Source organism: Pogona vitticeps, chromosome 8 (genome assembly GCF_051106095.1).
Source record: "Pogona vitticeps strain Pit_001003342236 chromosome 8, PviZW2.1, whole genome shotgun sequence".
In the NCBI taxonomy this organism is placed as follows: Eukaryota; Metazoa; Chordata; class Lepidosauria; order Squamata; family Agamidae; genus Pogona; species Pogona vitticeps.
Window position 1 is genome coordinate 29,697,498 of NC_135790.1, and position 15,404 is coordinate 29,712,901.

Below are 15,404 nucleotides of genomic sequence, written 5' to 3' on the forward strand. Positions count from 1 at the left end.
CCCCGAAATCCGCCTGGGGAGTTCTTGGGAGTTGAAAGTCTTTCAGGGAAGGCTTAACTGGTCATGGGTTTTCATGAGACTTCCAAAGGGCTTCAAAAGCCGCCTTAGCGGCCTTCCCTTTGAAGCCCTTTCAAGGCGCTTCTGAATGACAACATGGCGGCCTCCCTTTGCGCACGGGCCGCTTTTTGGTGGGAAGAAACCTTCAGGCGACGCCGCGAGAAACGGGCTCCAAAGGATTCCTGCCTTAGGAGGTGCGCATGCGCATCTGGTCTTGCATCCTCGCAGGGCTTCCGGGTACGGAAAGGAAGGGTTACCATGGGAATGACTCAAGCGGCAGTCCGGGCGCCCCGATTGGGTGAGAGCCGCCACAGCCCAACAGAGCAAAGGCAGCGATTGGATGAGGCTGGAGAGGAGCACCTTTCCGACCAATCGATACCGGGGACGCTTCCCGCGAGGCGGGGCTTCCGACGGAGCGCCCCTGAGGCTCAGGGCTGACGTTGGCTCCCCGTGCCTGAGGCGGCTCTTTGCCGGTACGCGCCGGGCCTGCGGGGCGGCTTCGGTCAGGGAGGCCCCTGGAGTTGAGCCGCTTCGTGGCTCGGGCGGGCGGGAAGGGGGGAGCAGCTCGCGCGGTCGAGAGCCTGGGCGAGTTGCTTTTCCTGGACTCGAGTCTTTGGCCTCCGAGGCTGCCGCGGAGGGGGGGAGGGGGGCGGAGGGGGGCCGGCTTTGCCGGGAAGGGTAGGGGGGGGGAAGGGGGTGCCGCTCTCGCGGGCAGCCTTGTTCTCGGCCCCCCTCCCCCGGCAGAAGAAGGGCCGGCAGCGTTGAGGGCAGGGCCCGGCCTCGGCCGCCCCTTCCTCCCTTTCCCCACAGGCAGGAGCGGGCAGGCAGGCTGTCCGGGCGGTGTCTCCTTCGGGCCAGGCGGGCAGAGACTTCGCCCTTCCTGAAGCGGGGCCCTCTGCCGAAGGAGGCCGTCCAGACTGTTGGCGGTGGGCTCTGCGTGCTCGTTCACGAATACGAACGGCCCAGCTCTCCTCCAGAGCGAAAGCGTCTCCCCGGCGGGGCCAGGCAGGCAACGCGCCCCCCCCTCCCCCAACCGCGGGAAAGCCTCCCGCAAAAGCCACTTCCCCAAGTTTTCCACGTGGCGGTTGGAACCGATCTGAGCACCAGGAAGGCCTTCCTGTTGTTTGAGCAGAGGCGCTTTTTCCCCCCAACTTTAACGCTTCCTTTATTTTTAGTGTTTCCTCTCGTATGGAATACAATCAATAATTACAAGAATGACATAAATAATCATTTAGTAGTGGACCAGTTAACCAAGATTCCAGCTGGTGGAAAACAGACCGTCTGGGAGCTTTTCCATGATCCGAGTAAAGGCAGGGGTGGGGCTGGTGCTGCTGCTTCTCCACCCATTTAATCATCTTTCAATAGGGCAGGCAGGGACCTTTCTCTTCCTGCACACTTTCCCTCAATGACTGGCTGCCTGAATGATGCTTTTTAATGGATTGTTTTACCTCACTCTGTGTGAGGTCTTCCTTTTGTTTACCACTTCTCTGATCTTTTTTAGTATTTGTATGCTTATTGTTTATAGCTTCAAATGGTATTTTAATTATATAAGCCACCTTTGTGTGCTCATTGTTTTTAGCTTTAATTGTCTTTTTTATTTATTTAATAGTAAAACTAAAATACAAATTCAACAATAACTACATATAATACATATTGGACTTTCCCCACCTGTGTCACCTTTACTCTTGGGACTAGATGACCAGTAGTATCAATTTATATCCATTTTTATCCCCATACCTCTCCGAAAATACATTGATTCTTTTGCTGGCATATATCCTTTCCCCTTTGAAAAAGCCATGCTCCAAGTATGAATTCCATACATCTTTGAAATCATTAGACTTTACCATTATTCTTTTTATTTTCATTTCACGTTATCATTAATTGCTAAGTTCCAAATTTCTTTCTACCAATTTTCAAGATTAAGTTGTTTGTTGCTTTTCCAATTCTTTGCAAAAATTAATCTTGACTCCTGAGAATAGCTCTGTGTCAACTTGAGACTCCATATCCACAAAGAACTTTTTTTAAAAAAAGTCTCCTGTTTTCACCCTCATTGATTAGCAGTAGTGCTGAGCCAGAGGAGTTACCCTTTGGTTTCACCTATTTTGAATCTTTTGCATGTGCCCAAAGTAAACAAAATCAGTGCATTGGGTAAATAGGCTAAAGTTCAGTTGCTCACGCTCCACTTAGCTACTGACTCTCATTTCTAAAAAGAGTGAAAAATTGTCCCTTTTTCAGATATCTCAATTTGTAAAAGCACTGGAAAGAAGGAGCAGCTGCCAAGAGCAGTTAAGGTGCAGATGTTACTCTGTTTCACTCCAGCCCACATCCTATGCTTTCCACAGCAGTTTGTCTGTATGTCAGGATTTCAAAGAAGCGTCTGTGTTTGTTTGTCTCATTGGCAAAGTAAACAGGGAAGAAGCAGAACATTGTGACAATTTAAAAGACTAACAGGTTTATTTCAGTCTGTGCTTTCATGGCTCATAATGAAGGTAAGAGCCGAGTAAAGGATTAATAATACTTAGGGTATAGGAACAGGGTGGGACCCAACTGGTGCTCTTTCGTAACGGGATAGGTCTCACCAGTGTTAGAACAGCTCCACTGGCTTTCTGCATCTTTTCAGCCAGGCACAATTCCAAGTAGTGGTGTTGACCTTTAACAATCTCTCCTGCTTAGGATTTCACAATTCTGGTATGAACCTGACCATTGAGGCCTTCACTAGAGACCCGTTCTGGGTACTTACTCCTGACACAGGAGGTTTGACAGATGACAAAGAAGAATAGCAGCTTCTCTGCAGGAGACACTCTATTGTAGGAAGGTGTGCTTACCACCCACCTTTCAATATTAGGTACAAGGTTTAAATTATTTTATTTGCCCATTCTTTGGCCTGATATGTATTTTGTTTTTAAAATAGCAGTGGTCTTCATGTGATAGTGATCCTATGTTGTCTTTCTCTTATTTTATATTTCTGTTTGAACATTTAAAAGTCATTATATTTTGTATATTTACTTGTGGTTTGAAAGCTGCCTTTTAAAATGTTGGTTGAAAGGAAGAATGCAGACCTTTAAGATTAATGTGCTTCATGGTCCATGTTAGAAATAAAGGAGGGTTCTTAGTTATCATTCTACACACAGTACCAGTAGAAAGGACAGGCTTGTCAGCTAAAGAAAGGACCTGATGATCTTGCCAAATAATGAAACTTCCTAAACCCTTCACCAGTTTCAGATGGCAAAATAATGACTGTGCAGCCTTGAATCTCCTTCTGAAAGCAAGGCAACACTCCTTCCAGGAAAGCAGTTCATGCTGCCAGGTAAACTGGGCTGTAACGGGAGGCTACCTCCTGAATTTGTAAGCCTTCGTCCCTTTCATAGATTGTTCCCGGAAGGCATTGATTATTTCCCCTTCATCTTGTGCTATTTGAGTTCAGGGGTCAGAGTGTAGTGGGAGTGAGGAAAGCCTTGTTAATCTTTCTACCTCTGAAGACAGATCTGTTGATCCCAAGCTAGCTTCTCTTGTTTGTTTCCCTGCAGGCGGACAGGAGTTGTGCTGAACAGTGTGTCCAGCCATGTTCCTTGAGTTAATAATTCTCCAGAAGGTGGCCGTGAGCAGAGTGGAGAGCAGGAAAGATCTCCAGCGAAGTCCCAGCTCAGCAGAAACCCTGGCAAGCAACTGCTGCCCAAGCACTCAGACAGCAGCTGCTACAACCCTGTTCCCAGTACATCGGTGCGACTCCTCACGCTTAGGAGCAAAGTTGCTGCTCCTGTGAACAGGACTCATAAGGCACGAGGGGCCACCCACCTGCCACAGACCCCTCATCTTGCTCTGTGGAGAGACACTGCCCTAGAAGAACAATGGCAGGAAAGGGCTACAGCTATTATCGGTTGGTGATATTCATGGCCATGTATGTTGGATATACCCTATACTATTTCAACAGAAAAACATTTTCATTTGTGATGCCTTCAGTCATGGAAGAGATCGATCTGGATAAAGACGACTTGGGTAAGAGCCTTCTTTTGTGGCCGGGGGGGGGGGCGATATTTTTCTCCTAGCTTCTTGGGACATAAATTGTTTGGAGCTTATGAACGGAAGTTGTGGCACTCAAGGAAACTCTTCCAAACAATTTCTGTATGAGAATTTAGGGGGCGTCCCTTTGCTCAGGGACTTGTTCTGAACGCATCTGCTGCTTTACTGGGGAAGCTTGTTCTCTAGAAGGAGGCCAGTCCCTTGGGAGGCCAGCTTTCAGCTTGGGGACTGATGTTTGGAAAGCCTGCCAGTTAGGATTCTCAGGGTACTTAAAATGCCTTTCATTGTCAAATAAAGGTTGAGTTTGTTTAGAGAGACTATCTTTCAGGTATAATCTGGCCCTGGTAATTGTGCAGCAGGTTATAAGAAGAGCCGCACTGGATCAGACCTAGAGCCTCTCTAGTCCAACATGCTGTTTCCCACAGGGGCCCATCAGGGGCCCCATGGAAAGTCCACAGGCAGGACACGAAGGCAATCATGTCCTCCCATTCATGTTTGTCAGCAAAGGAATGCTCCATTTCATAATCTGATTCTGTTGCAGACTGTGGTCACTTCTGTGGCAACAGATGTTTGTTGTTCTTATTAATAATATAGATAGATTGTGGTGCCCTGCAGTTTACAAGAGGCAAGAAGACAGGGGCTTATTTTCTTTGATTCAGCACAGAGGAGGCAGCAGAGGAAGGGAAAGGAAGCAAAGGCTGGGGCCAATAGGAGTGGGATATAGTACATGGTTATTTCAGTTGCATGGACAGAGACGTTGTGTCAGTAGAATATGGGGTCTAAGGAGCTATACTAACGGGTATACATGAAAGACTTGGTTTAGTTTACCTGCATCTTGGTAACAGACCATGTTAGTCCAGTCTGAAGCCTGAGCCTCTGCATATTGATCTTTGGGCTGGAGAAAGAGAATTCCCTGGATTTGAGGCCTAAAACAGAGAGGTAACAGTTTGAGAACCATCGCCCGGGAAGGTGTCTGAATCCAGGATCTTTGAAACGGCGCCACATCCGAGGGTTGTTGGTTTGCTTCCGGTGCTGCTGCTTCCACCTGGTTGACCGAGTCTCTTTGACCATGCCTATGAAGCTTTTCGTCTGGGGTTCTCGTCCAATGCAGGTCTTATCACCAGCAGCCAATCTGCCGCCTACGCTATTAGCAAGTTCATTAGTGGGGTCCTTTCAGACCAGATGAGTGCCCGCTGGCTTTTCTCCTCCGGCCTCCTATTGGTGGGCTTAGTCAACATGGTCTTCTCGTGGAGCTCTACCGTTACCCTCTTTGCAGGGCTGTGGTTCCTCAATGGGCTGGCCCAGGGTCTGGGATGGCCTCCGTGTGGGAAGGTGCTACGCAAGGTAAGCATACTTGTGGCATGCTATTGATTTCTGGAATGTTCCTAGCAGCTCCCTTCTGACAGGGCCTGGTGGCAAGAGAGCAATAGGCTCAGGGTTACGGCAGTGCTGGTCACAGCAGACTATTCTGCAGCTAGCCAAGGAAAGACAGCCACCCATGAGCACTTCCAACTGTAATGTTATCCACTTTTACATTGTTGTTTAGAGGTTTGCAGGTCTTAATAACAGAACCCTTCTTGCTGTTTCCCTGCCCTGAGCAGTGGAGTTGAAGGCCTTGCTGTTCCTCTTTACTTCCCAAAGTTTCTGGCTGTGCTTGAGTTGGCAGTGGGGGTGAGGGAGCGTATAAATCATCAGCCATATCACATTGCAGTTTGGGATATTCTTGGGAAGCAGGCACCCAAATTGCCCCTGGCAGCTGTGAAAGAAGACGTGATCAAGTGGCACTGAGGCAGGTGGGTGTTGCAGAGGAGGCAGAGTCTGCACAGACTTCCACAGAAGGCCAAAGTTAAATTGGTCTTTTGACAGCTCACAGCTCGTTTCCACAGGACGCCAGGAGAGCTCTTCAGCTGAATCAGACCAGGGGTTTGCTTAGCGCAGACATCTGATCACCCACGTTGGACAATCTTTTGGGAATCACGCAAGTCTGGCAGGAAGGCAAGAGGCCTGATGTTCAGAGGCAGGCCGTTTCGGAACCCAACGTGTAGCATATAGACCCACCTATGAGGATTAGTAGCTATTGATAGCCCAACCTTCCAAAAAGAAAGAGGCTCCTGGCAAACTGGCTGCATCGTATCTCTTTGGCCTCTGTGCCCTTAGGAGTAGAAACTTCTAGGACTCTCAGAGCAGCTAATGCTCCAGGCATTGTCAGGCAGAGGGATGAAAGCAGGAGGAGGGTCACCATCTGGCTGTCTTTCTTTCTCATCATTTGCCTTGGTGCAGTAATCCTGGTCCTCCCCAACCTAGGGACCAACCACAGATAGCTCTTCACTTGCCAGCTGCCATGTTTGCCCCACCCACCCACTCCTTGTTAATGCTGCTTGTCTTTTTGTATTGCTCAGGTGATGTATGTTATTTTATTCCAATTACGTATTCTATTTCATCTAAACCGCTTTGAGGGCCACCAGGTAAGAAAGCTGCAGAAAATTTAAGTTTAATTCTACCTGTGTTTTGGAAACCCTGCTTTAGGCAGCAGGAATGTGACACTTAGGACACTGGCTTGCTTCTCAGCAGTGGCCCCTGCAAGCCAGCAACGTTTGTAACCCAACTGGAGGCTTCTGGGGAGGCTGGGGTCATTTGGATGCCACACAAGGAGTCTACCATGTGCCTATATCAGACTTTGTTGTCCGGGCTTGCTTCAACATCTGGTTTTTCTCTCCTGTATAGTGGTTCGAACCTTCCCAGTTTGGGACCTGGTGGGCAGTCCTCTCCACCAGCATGAACCTGGCAGGAGGGTTGGGCCCCCTTGTGGCAGCCCTGATGGCACTGAGCTATGACTGGCGCACAACCCTGGCCCTCTCTGGCTCTCTGTGTGTGGTGGCCTCCTTTGTGTGCCTGCTGCTGATTAAGAACGAGCCCTCGGACGTGGGACTGCCCAACATTGAGCCTGGGCCCAAGAAAGGGAAGAAGGGTGAGTGTCTACGAGGGGAGAGCTGGCTCAGGTGGGTTGGCGTTTCATAGCAAGACCTCCTCTTGACATGAGCAGCAAGGAGGGAAAGGGTAGCACCTCGAGTAGCAGGTGGCCACGAAGAAGAGGCAGCAGGTTGTCGGCTCTGGTGAGGATCCAAGGGAAGGGCCCACCTGGCCCAGATCTCTGTCAGACATGGGACAATCTGCCTGGATCTCGCAAGTCACGCCTTCTTCCTTGCAGGCTCCGCGAAAGAGGACAGCACACTGGCTGAGCTGCTGCTTTCCCCATACCTCTGGGTCCTGTCTACTGGCTATCTTGTGGTCTTTGGTGTGAAGACATGCTGCACAGACTGGGGGCAGCTATTCCTCATCCAGGAGAGAGGACAGTCTGCTCTTGTGGGTATGAAAAAGCAGGCTTAACACTAGGAGGTCCTGAAAGATCTTAGCTGAGAGAAGGGAGTGTTTAGGCCAGGGTCAGTCTAACAGGTTGCTGGTGTCCCCAACACTCATAGCAGATTTCTGTCTGCTGAAACAGTTCCTTGGAGCAAAAGTCTCACCAAGGGACCTGTCAGGCAGTGATGTGGCCTGGTGCCCTCTCCCCACCCCCAATGACTTGGAAAGAAGGGGAAGCATCAGCCTCTGACCATTTCCAGATTCTTGCAGCTGTCCATCATCCGGCTACTCTTTTCTTTGCAGGAAGTTCCTACATGAGTGCCTTGGAAGTCGGGGGGCTGATTGGGAGCATCGCAGCAGGCTACCTTTCAGACCGAGCAGTGGCACGGGTAAGCTGCCTTCCTCTTTTCCCATGGGAGGGATGGCTTCTCATAAACTTCCAGGTCACAGGAAGCTTTTTCAGAGCCAGTGGATGCTGAGACAGATGAAGGTCTGATCCAGGGAGGGGCTGGGAAGGCACAGGCACCACAACCACCAGGCCTGTGGTCATTGACCGTGGGGATATTTTCCAGCCACTACACCCCCATGTATGTGTTTTAGGTTGGTCTGTCAATCTATGGGAACCCCCGACATACTTTACTCCTCATCATGATGGCTGGCATGTCTGCTTCCATGTACCTTTTCCGGGTTACGGTCACAGCCAGCTCTCCCAAGGTAAGCCACAGAATTGCTGCTCACAATGTCAGAGTGATTCGAAGCAGGAAGGATTAAAGGAGAAACAGGAAGATGAATTAACAGCACCAGAATCTTACGAGTGGCAAACTGGTGGGGGTTCCTATCCAAAAGAGACTTTGGTCTATGCAAGTCACTTGAAGAATTGTCTGCTTGGGGCAATTACTGAGAAGGGTAATGACTTGACTGCTTGCGTATTTTGGTGAATAGCCATAGTATGTCCTACAAGAAGGATTTCCAAAGTAGAATGATGGCATGGTTCTTGTAGGCAATGTCCTCCAAGTGGGGCATGTGTCCAGTTTCCTAGCTTTGGAGGAATGAAAACTGAACCTTTTAAGTCAGACTGCAAAGTCTATTCCAACACCAACACACACACACCCTTTTAGGCTTTTTGCTGCTCCAGCTCCAACTTTTCAAGCCATGAGCTTTTGTTAATGTCAGTGGATACATTCACAGAGAATTCCCTTCAGTCTGAATGCAGGAGACTTGATACAGATCCCCAGGCAACCATGTTTCCAGAGCTGTAAGACAGGATAAGGAAACGATTCTGACCCCCATCAGCCCTAGGCAGCATAATCTCGTGTTAGAGGCACCAGTAGTTGTAGCCAGTAGCAGCTGGAGGGCTGCAACATCCCCGCCCTTGATATTTGGTATGGAAGCAGCCCTTCCAAAGTTTTAGAAAGGCTCCCAGATCGAGAATTTCTACATTTACTGCCTTGAAGGGGAAGCTTGGGGCGGGCAGGCAGTTTCCTAAATAGCAGCCATGGCTATTTTTGCTACACTTTTTTTTTCTTCTTGACACTTTCTCACTTCAACTTGCTTATTGTTTCATTCTCTCTCTCTCTCAGGAAAGCAACTCTTGGATTCTCCTCCTCCACCCTCTTGCTAACCTTGTGGGCTTAACAGAACATGAGGTCTTTATTCTGCCTTATTCTCTCTCTGACTTCCATGTCACCTTCCCAGGTTTAAAACTAGACCCTTGTAGAAATGCTAGAAGCGCAGGATAAATTAAAGTCCCTGCCACCTTTCCTGCTTTTTCACCCCCTCTGTCTTCAATATACAGTGTTTTCTAGATACAGATGTTGAAGCGTTCTACTTTGTGTCTTCTACCAGAAACTATAAAGCACTCATTAACACCTTCACCAAATAATGATTAGCAAACTTACCACAGAAGCTGTTGTTGCTTTTAAAAGAAAATAGTTACTAACATAATTAACCTGATTGTTAACAAAGGACAGCTTCTCTTGTCCCAGAAGAAAACGTCCTTGCCAAAAGTAAATGTTTTAATGTAGCCTGACCATGGAATCACCTGGCAGGTAATGAAGTAGAAGTGTGGGGTTTGGGGCATCAAGCTGCAGAGAGACCCTGCCCTTCCTTGTCACACCCGCACTGCTGACTCCCTTTCTGGTCCTTGCTTTTCTAGATCTGGATTCTGCTGTTAGGTGCGGTCTTTGGATTTTGCTCTTATGGACCCATTGCCTTGTTTGGAGTCATTGCGAATGAAAGCGCGCCCTCTAACCTGTGTGGAACTTCTCATGCCATTGTGGCACTGATGGCAAATGGTAAGCGGAGTCCTAACCCTTGACCAGAGGAGAAGAGAAAGGTGGCCTAGCCCCAGATGATTCTTCCTTTCCTTTTCAGTTGGAGGGTTTCTTGCTGGACTGCCTTTCAGCACTATTGCCAAGTACTACAGCTGGGGCACAGCTTTTTGGGTAGCAGAAGTGACCTGCACTGCCAGCACTCTGGCCTTTTTCTTCCTGAGGAACATCCGTACCAAGATGGGACGTGTACCAAAGAAAGTAGACTAAAGTTCCAGTGACTTGGCTGAGGAGGAACATTAAAAAGCCCAACAGGTATGAGGCAGAACTGAGTTCTAACCAGGCACCGTCGGTCCTCTGCCACATCCTGGAAGAAGAAGAAAAACTGGCAAAGTTTCACCTCTGCTGCTACCACTTTGGTTCCTGAAGCACCACAAGAAATGCTCACAATGGTTTGGCCCTCATGGTCACTCCCTGCCCAAGCCAAGGTTGGGCACTTACCCCTTTAATCATGCACCAACCTCCTGCTGAGTCTTACTGGTAGACTCATGAGAGCAGCTGTGGAGGTGTGTAAGAGACCTTCTGCACCTGAGGAGAGAGAAGTGCCTTTGCCCCATTTACCAGTGAAGATGACCCAGCCTGCACCCCAGGCCCCCTCCTCTCCCTTGAATTCCAGATAGGCTGCAAGTTCCACTGGAGGCCCTCACAGAAGGAGGCAGGCAGGGCTCTTTAATAATCCCTGCCTTGCTGATCAGAACTAGATGGGTAGGAAGATGTTAGTGGCACCTAGTAAGGCTTATCAGCCAACTCGGGAGAATGTGGGTCTCTGTTTAAGCAGAGAACAAAGGCCATAAACACAAATACAGCTGTGAGTACTGCTGTCTCTCTTCCTCCCTATATTATTAATAGTCAGGAAGTGGAGCCATGGAGAGTTCTTAAACAATTCTGAAGCCATAGTTACCCCCAACTGCAACCTGTGGTCTGTATTAGGAGCAGGACTGGAGGGGCAACTGACCATTCTGCTGGAGAAACAGCTGCCTCACACAGACACACACAGAGACAGACAGACAGAGACAAGAACTGCCATTAGGAGCCTCTCTTGCAGCAAGACTGGAACTAAGTCATTACAGTGGATTCTAAATCATGGTAACGGAGCACTCAGTGACAGAAAGAAAAGACAATATAGTGGAAGCCTTTGAAGTCTACACAGAGACCTCTCTTCCCTGAACTGCCAGCACAGTAGAGTGAGGATAATGTTAGACCAGAACTCAAAAGTTCTGGGTTCTAATCCACATTTGTCCAGGAAGCTGGCTGGGGTGACCTTGAGCCAATCACATACCCTCAGCCTCACCGACCTCACACAGGATATGTGAGGATAACCGGGAGGAGCAGAGCAATGAACGCCGCCCTGAGCTCATTGGAGGAATGGTAGGATGTAAATACAACAAAATAATAAACCAGTACATGTTCACTTCAGTAGTTTGGCTCATCGCTTCCCCTTCAGCGGGGCACATTTACTGCCGTGCCTATGTTTATCCCACAAGAGAACTTTATCTGCCACTCAAAAATGAAGAATCTTCTCTTTATAGAATGCTTTATTAACACAAGCAGTACTTAATGCCCCAATAATAAATTAGACATGTACAGTGTGACAGACAAACATATATTTTGTACATCCTACTTTTTGAAGAGAGGGTGTGGCCTTGTTTCTTTTTAAGATGGCAGCAGAGGTTTGCCACGGTGCTGTCACCTGTTCGGTCCTCTCAAACTGCCACCAGAGCCACATCCTTCTAGCTGAAGACTCCACTGTCCTGAGAAGTCCATCTGGCGGCTGATGTGAGGGATGACCTATAACCCTGGTCCAAATGGTCCTGCTTTCTCTGCTACCTCCAGTGCAAGTTTCAGGTTCTGATCGAAGAGCTCACATCTGAAATATTCAAGGGAAAAAAAGCAATTGGGTAACACCACATTGTAGCAAGCAGAGAAGAGCAATTCCCAAGAGGAACCTCTCCCTTTTAATTCGGAGCTGAATATATTCCATCAGCTTAGAAAACAGCCTCAGTATTGGGGGTGGGCAGGTGGGGAGATTAGTGTCTGTACCTGATTGGCATCTCTAAAGAGTAGAAAGGGTTTTTCAAAGCAAAGTCTGAGTAAATCTCATAGATCTTGCGCAGAAGGGAATCTATCCCAGATTGCCTTGGATCAGCAAGTACCACAAATTTGATCCCTGAAAGAAAGAATGATTGGAATTTGCACATGCCGCACCCAGAGCAATATACAGTTGTTTTCGGTTGAATTTACAGCATTAAGGCCATGTCACTGATTTTAAACCTGGCCTGGTGGTGAATTGCAGCAATCTTGAAGTTAAATACTGGTATGTTTCCCCAAACAGTAGCCTCTCTCCCTTGGTTACTGAAGTCCAGGGTTGCCTCTGCTCAGTAAACATAAAAGGCAGGATTGCTTTTAAATTCCACAGAATTGGTCTGACTCCCAGAGTGGAGCGTTTCCAATCTGAAACTGCAGGACAGCTCAAAAAACAGGAGAATTTTGAACACAACCCAAGAGAGGGCAGGTGGGGGGCACAAGGGACAAAGAACAAGGCCTCGCCTGCAGAATTAGAAGGCACATCATCTCCCCCCATCAAGGGTAGCTACAGGGATGTACTGGTCAAGATCCGGCCCCTTTCCCACAGGGGGGGGGAGGGAGGGGGGACAGGGATCGTGCCACCTCTTAACGCCCCGCGAATCCAAAGAGCGAGGAAGGGGGGGGGGGGGGCTACCTACCGGTCAGGGTCTGGAAGCAGTGCAGCTTGAAGGTGTCCGTCTCCAGCATCTCGATCCCGGAGCTCCCCTGCTCGGGGGAAAGCTGGGAGCCGATGGCGAAGAGCCTGGGTGCAACAGGGGTGCCCAAAAGCGCGTTAAGGTCGCCCTCGTGGGGCGGGGGGGGGTCGCGTGGGGGAGGGGGTGTGTGTGCCCCCGGGCCCTCCCCCGCCCCCTCCCGCGACTCACGAGTGGAACATGGAGGCCAGCATGAGCTTCTCGTTGGAGGTCAGCCGCGGGCGCCCAAAGCGGATCGAGACCGGGTAGTTGGCGGGGTTGCTCAGGTACTCCATCACGTCCTTCCCGTCGCCCGTGAGCCTCCCGTTGACGTCGACCCCGTTGAGGGCGAGCACGGCGTGGCCCACTGGAGGGAGAGGGAGGCAGGGAGGGAAGGCCAGGCCGTCAGCGAGGCCCCGGTCCGCCCCGGCTCCGGCTCCCTTGAGGCGGGCACTGCCGCCGCCGCCGCCGCCGCCGCCAGCCAGCCGTCCACCCCCCTCCTCCTCCTCCTCCTCTTCCCCGGCCGGGGGGGGGGCGCCCCTTCCTCCCTCCCTCCCGTCCCGTCCCTCACCGCGGATGCCGTCGCGCTGCCCGAAGGCCACCAGGACGCGCTCGTCGTGCGGGCGGAGCACCAGCTCGAGCGGGAAGCTGAAGGTCTTCTCGGCCTCGGCCCGGGGCGCGTAGTGGTCCAGCTGGTAGATCAGGCCCCCGGCCTTGTTCACCACGTACACGCTGAAGATGGCCATCGCGGGGGCCGGCAGCGGCGACCTCTGAACTCTGACCTCCGGCCCCGCCCCGACCGCCCGCTCCGAGCCCGCCCCTTCCGGTCCGCTGGCGGGGTTTCCTGGCCTGCCCCTGCCGGCGCCTTCCTTTCGGGCCGGAAGCCGACGAAGGAGCAGCTCGTGCCGCCGCCGCCTGACCGACCGCCCGTCCGTCCCTCAGCCAGCCAGCCAGCCAGCGAGGCCTTGCCGCCACCACCACCACCGCCGGGCTCACCATGGTAGGCCGCGGGGGCAGCAGGGGAGGGCGGGAGGGGGAAGGAGGCCCGGGAAGCCGAAGGGCGGGCCTGGGCCTGGGCCTGACGCGCTTCTGTCGGCCTCTCTTCTCCGCAGCCGCCGAAGGACGACAAGAAGAAGAAGGACGCCGGCAAGTCGGCCAAGAAGGACAAGGATCCGGTCAACAAGTCCGGCGGCAAAGCCAAGAAGAAGGTGCGGGGGGGTTGGGTGGCCCGGGAGGGGGAGGGGGGAGGGGCGCCACGTGGTGAGAGGGGAGGGGGGAGGGGGCCCCCACCCCGATCGCCCGCTCGTTCCGCGCCTGGCGGGGAGGAGGCCGGAGGAGGGAGCAGGCCGGGGGGGGGGACACGTGTCGAGAGGCCGCCGCTCCCTCGCGTGTCGGGGGGGGGGGTCTGAACGCGCCAGCCTTTGAGGCAGGGCCGGCGCAATAGAGGCCCGGTCCTTCCTCTTGGGGGAGGAAAAGGGAAAGGAAAAAAATCCCCTTTTTCTGGGACTGGTGCGGAGCATGCCTTTCCCGCAGCTGCCCAGGTGGTGACGGCCAGGAATGGATCGCCTCAGTTGCCTTCCCTAATCCCGCCCTTCCACAGTAGGCCCCAAACAGGATGGAGGGCTGCTGGATCCTGTCCTTGGCCCGCCCTGGAAGGAAGCCGAGCCTTGCCTTAGGTTGGGGGTGGACAGGATGCTGGGTGGGCTTTGTGGCCAGAGTACCACTCCAGTTATGACCTGAGGCTTCACACCTTTAGTGGGCTTGCATCATGTTTAGCATGCTGGCTTAGCTGACATTTTGGTTCTTTTCTTGAGCAGAAGTGGTCAAAGGGGAAAGTGAGAGACAAGTTGAACAACCTTGTCTTGTTTGACAAAGCTACGTATGACAAACTCTGCAAGGAGGTGCCAAACTACAAGCTCATCACACCGGCCGTAGTCTCTGAAAGGCTCAAGATTCGAGGCTCCCTGGCTAGAGCTGCACTCCAAGAGTTACTCAGCAAAGGTAAAAATGGAGCTTCCCAGGCTTTGGAAGCTTGTGGGTTGCGTGATCAAGGCTGCTTTTCTGCAACTGAAGGTGGACAGCCGTGACTCTGAAAAGCAGCAATCAAGGGAATACAACTATCTCTTGTAAGGGTGTTGCTTTGGGATAAGGACCCCGTTTTAAATGTTTGACATCCCTTAAGTTACAAAGCAGCCGGTCCACTTTGAATAGGCATAGTTGGCTGCAGCTGCTTACCGTAGTGTTCATTAAGGGGTTTCTCTTTGATAACAGTTCTTCTTCTCTCAGGAGATTTCTTTTTATAATTCAGTTGCTTGATGGTAAGATGGAAACAGTGGAGGGTGAAACCAGCAGGTGGGCTGCCTGAGTGTCCCATGCAGGAACGTAACCATTTTCTTGGGAGTGATGTGCTTGATGCCAGAGCAGCAGGCTTGCTCTACTCAAGGGTGGCCAATAAATATAGCAACAAATAGGGGCCACTTACATACATTTTCCAAAAGGTTGGTAGTTTACATGGTTTGAGTTGTTCAAGGTTTCTGTTCTTTACTGACGTGTCCTACGTCTCTCTTAGGTTTAATCAAGCTAGTGTCCAAGCACAGAGCCCAGGTCATCTATACTCGAAATACCAAGGGGGGTGATGCACCAGCAGCAGGGGAGGATGCATGAAAAGGTGAGTTTTCTCCGTTGTGGCAGGGGTCCTGCTGGCTGTGTGTCCTGATAGAATTCTAGCACTCTGTCTGCTTCGCAATTACATGACTCTAATTAGTAATCTCTTCATTTTACAGGTTTTTCACTGGCTTTTAGACTCTTCTGTATATTCAAAAAAATAAAATAACAATATAGACAAGCCTGCATTGTGTACAAGTTTTCATTCTCACCCCAC

The 15,404-nt window shown here is 50.9% G+C and overlaps 3 protein-coding genes across 6 annotated transcripts; 2 read left to right on the top strand and 1 right to left on the bottom strand.

The window, feature by feature from the left end:
- Positions 1–410: 410 nt before the first annotated feature.
- Positions 411–11,183, top strand: SLC37A4 (solute carrier family 37 member 4). 3 transcript variants are annotated; one of them, XM_020793896.3, is made up of 11 exons: positions 411–530; positions 2,731–2,902; positions 3,585–4,053; positions 5,189–5,421; positions 6,802–7,045; positions 7,286–7,444; positions 7,741–7,826; positions 8,038–8,151; positions 9,018–9,083; positions 9,593–9,731; positions 9,811–11,183. In XM_020793896.3, exons 3-11 carry the CDS (start codon positions 3,906–3,908, stop codon positions 9,975–9,977), a joined length of 1,356 nt encoding a protein of 451 aa, XP_020649555.2. In that variant the 5' UTR covers positions 411–530; positions 2,731–2,902; positions 3,585–3,905; the 3' UTR covers positions 9,978–11,183. The 3 variants fall into 3 exon arrangements, with proteins under 3 accessions (XP_020649555.2, XP_020649578.2, XP_072835493.2); XM_020793919.3 differs by lacking the exon at positions 9,018–9,083 and having other exon boundaries at positions 412–530; XM_072979392.2 differs by lacking the exons at positions 2,731–2,902; positions 9,018–9,083 and having other exon boundaries at positions 468–530.
- Positions 11,184–11,284: 101 nt separating this feature from the next.
- TRAPPC4 (trafficking protein particle complex subunit 4) lies at positions 11,285–13,522 on the bottom strand. Of its 2 annotated transcripts, XM_072979396.2 has the most exons (5): positions 13,095–13,325; positions 12,716–12,890; positions 12,491–12,594; positions 11,808–11,934; positions 11,285–11,634 (listed from the first exon to the last, which is right to left on the bottom strand). In XM_072979396.2, exons 1-5 carry the CDS (start codon positions 13,267–13,269, stop codon positions 11,556–11,558), a joined length of 660 nt encoding a protein of 219 aa, XP_072835497.1. In that variant the 5' UTR covers positions 13,270–13,325; the 3' UTR covers positions 11,285–11,555. The 2 variants fall into 2 exon arrangements, with proteins under 2 accessions (XP_072835497.1, XP_078235678.1); XM_078379552.1 differs by lacking the exon at positions 11,808–11,934 and having other exon boundaries at positions 13,095–13,522.
- On the top strand, positions 13,473–15,368 carry RPS25 (ribosomal protein S25). The gene is made up of 5 exons (XM_072979397.2): positions 13,473–13,523; positions 13,636–13,731; positions 14,341–14,524; positions 15,093–15,191; positions 15,307–15,368. Exons 1-4 carry the CDS (start codon positions 13,521–13,523, stop codon positions 15,185–15,187), a joined length of 378 nt encoding a protein of 125 aa, XP_072835498.1. The 5' UTR covers positions 13,473–13,520; the 3' UTR covers positions 15,188–15,191; positions 15,307–15,368.
- Positions 15,369–15,404: the final 36 nt, after the last annotated feature.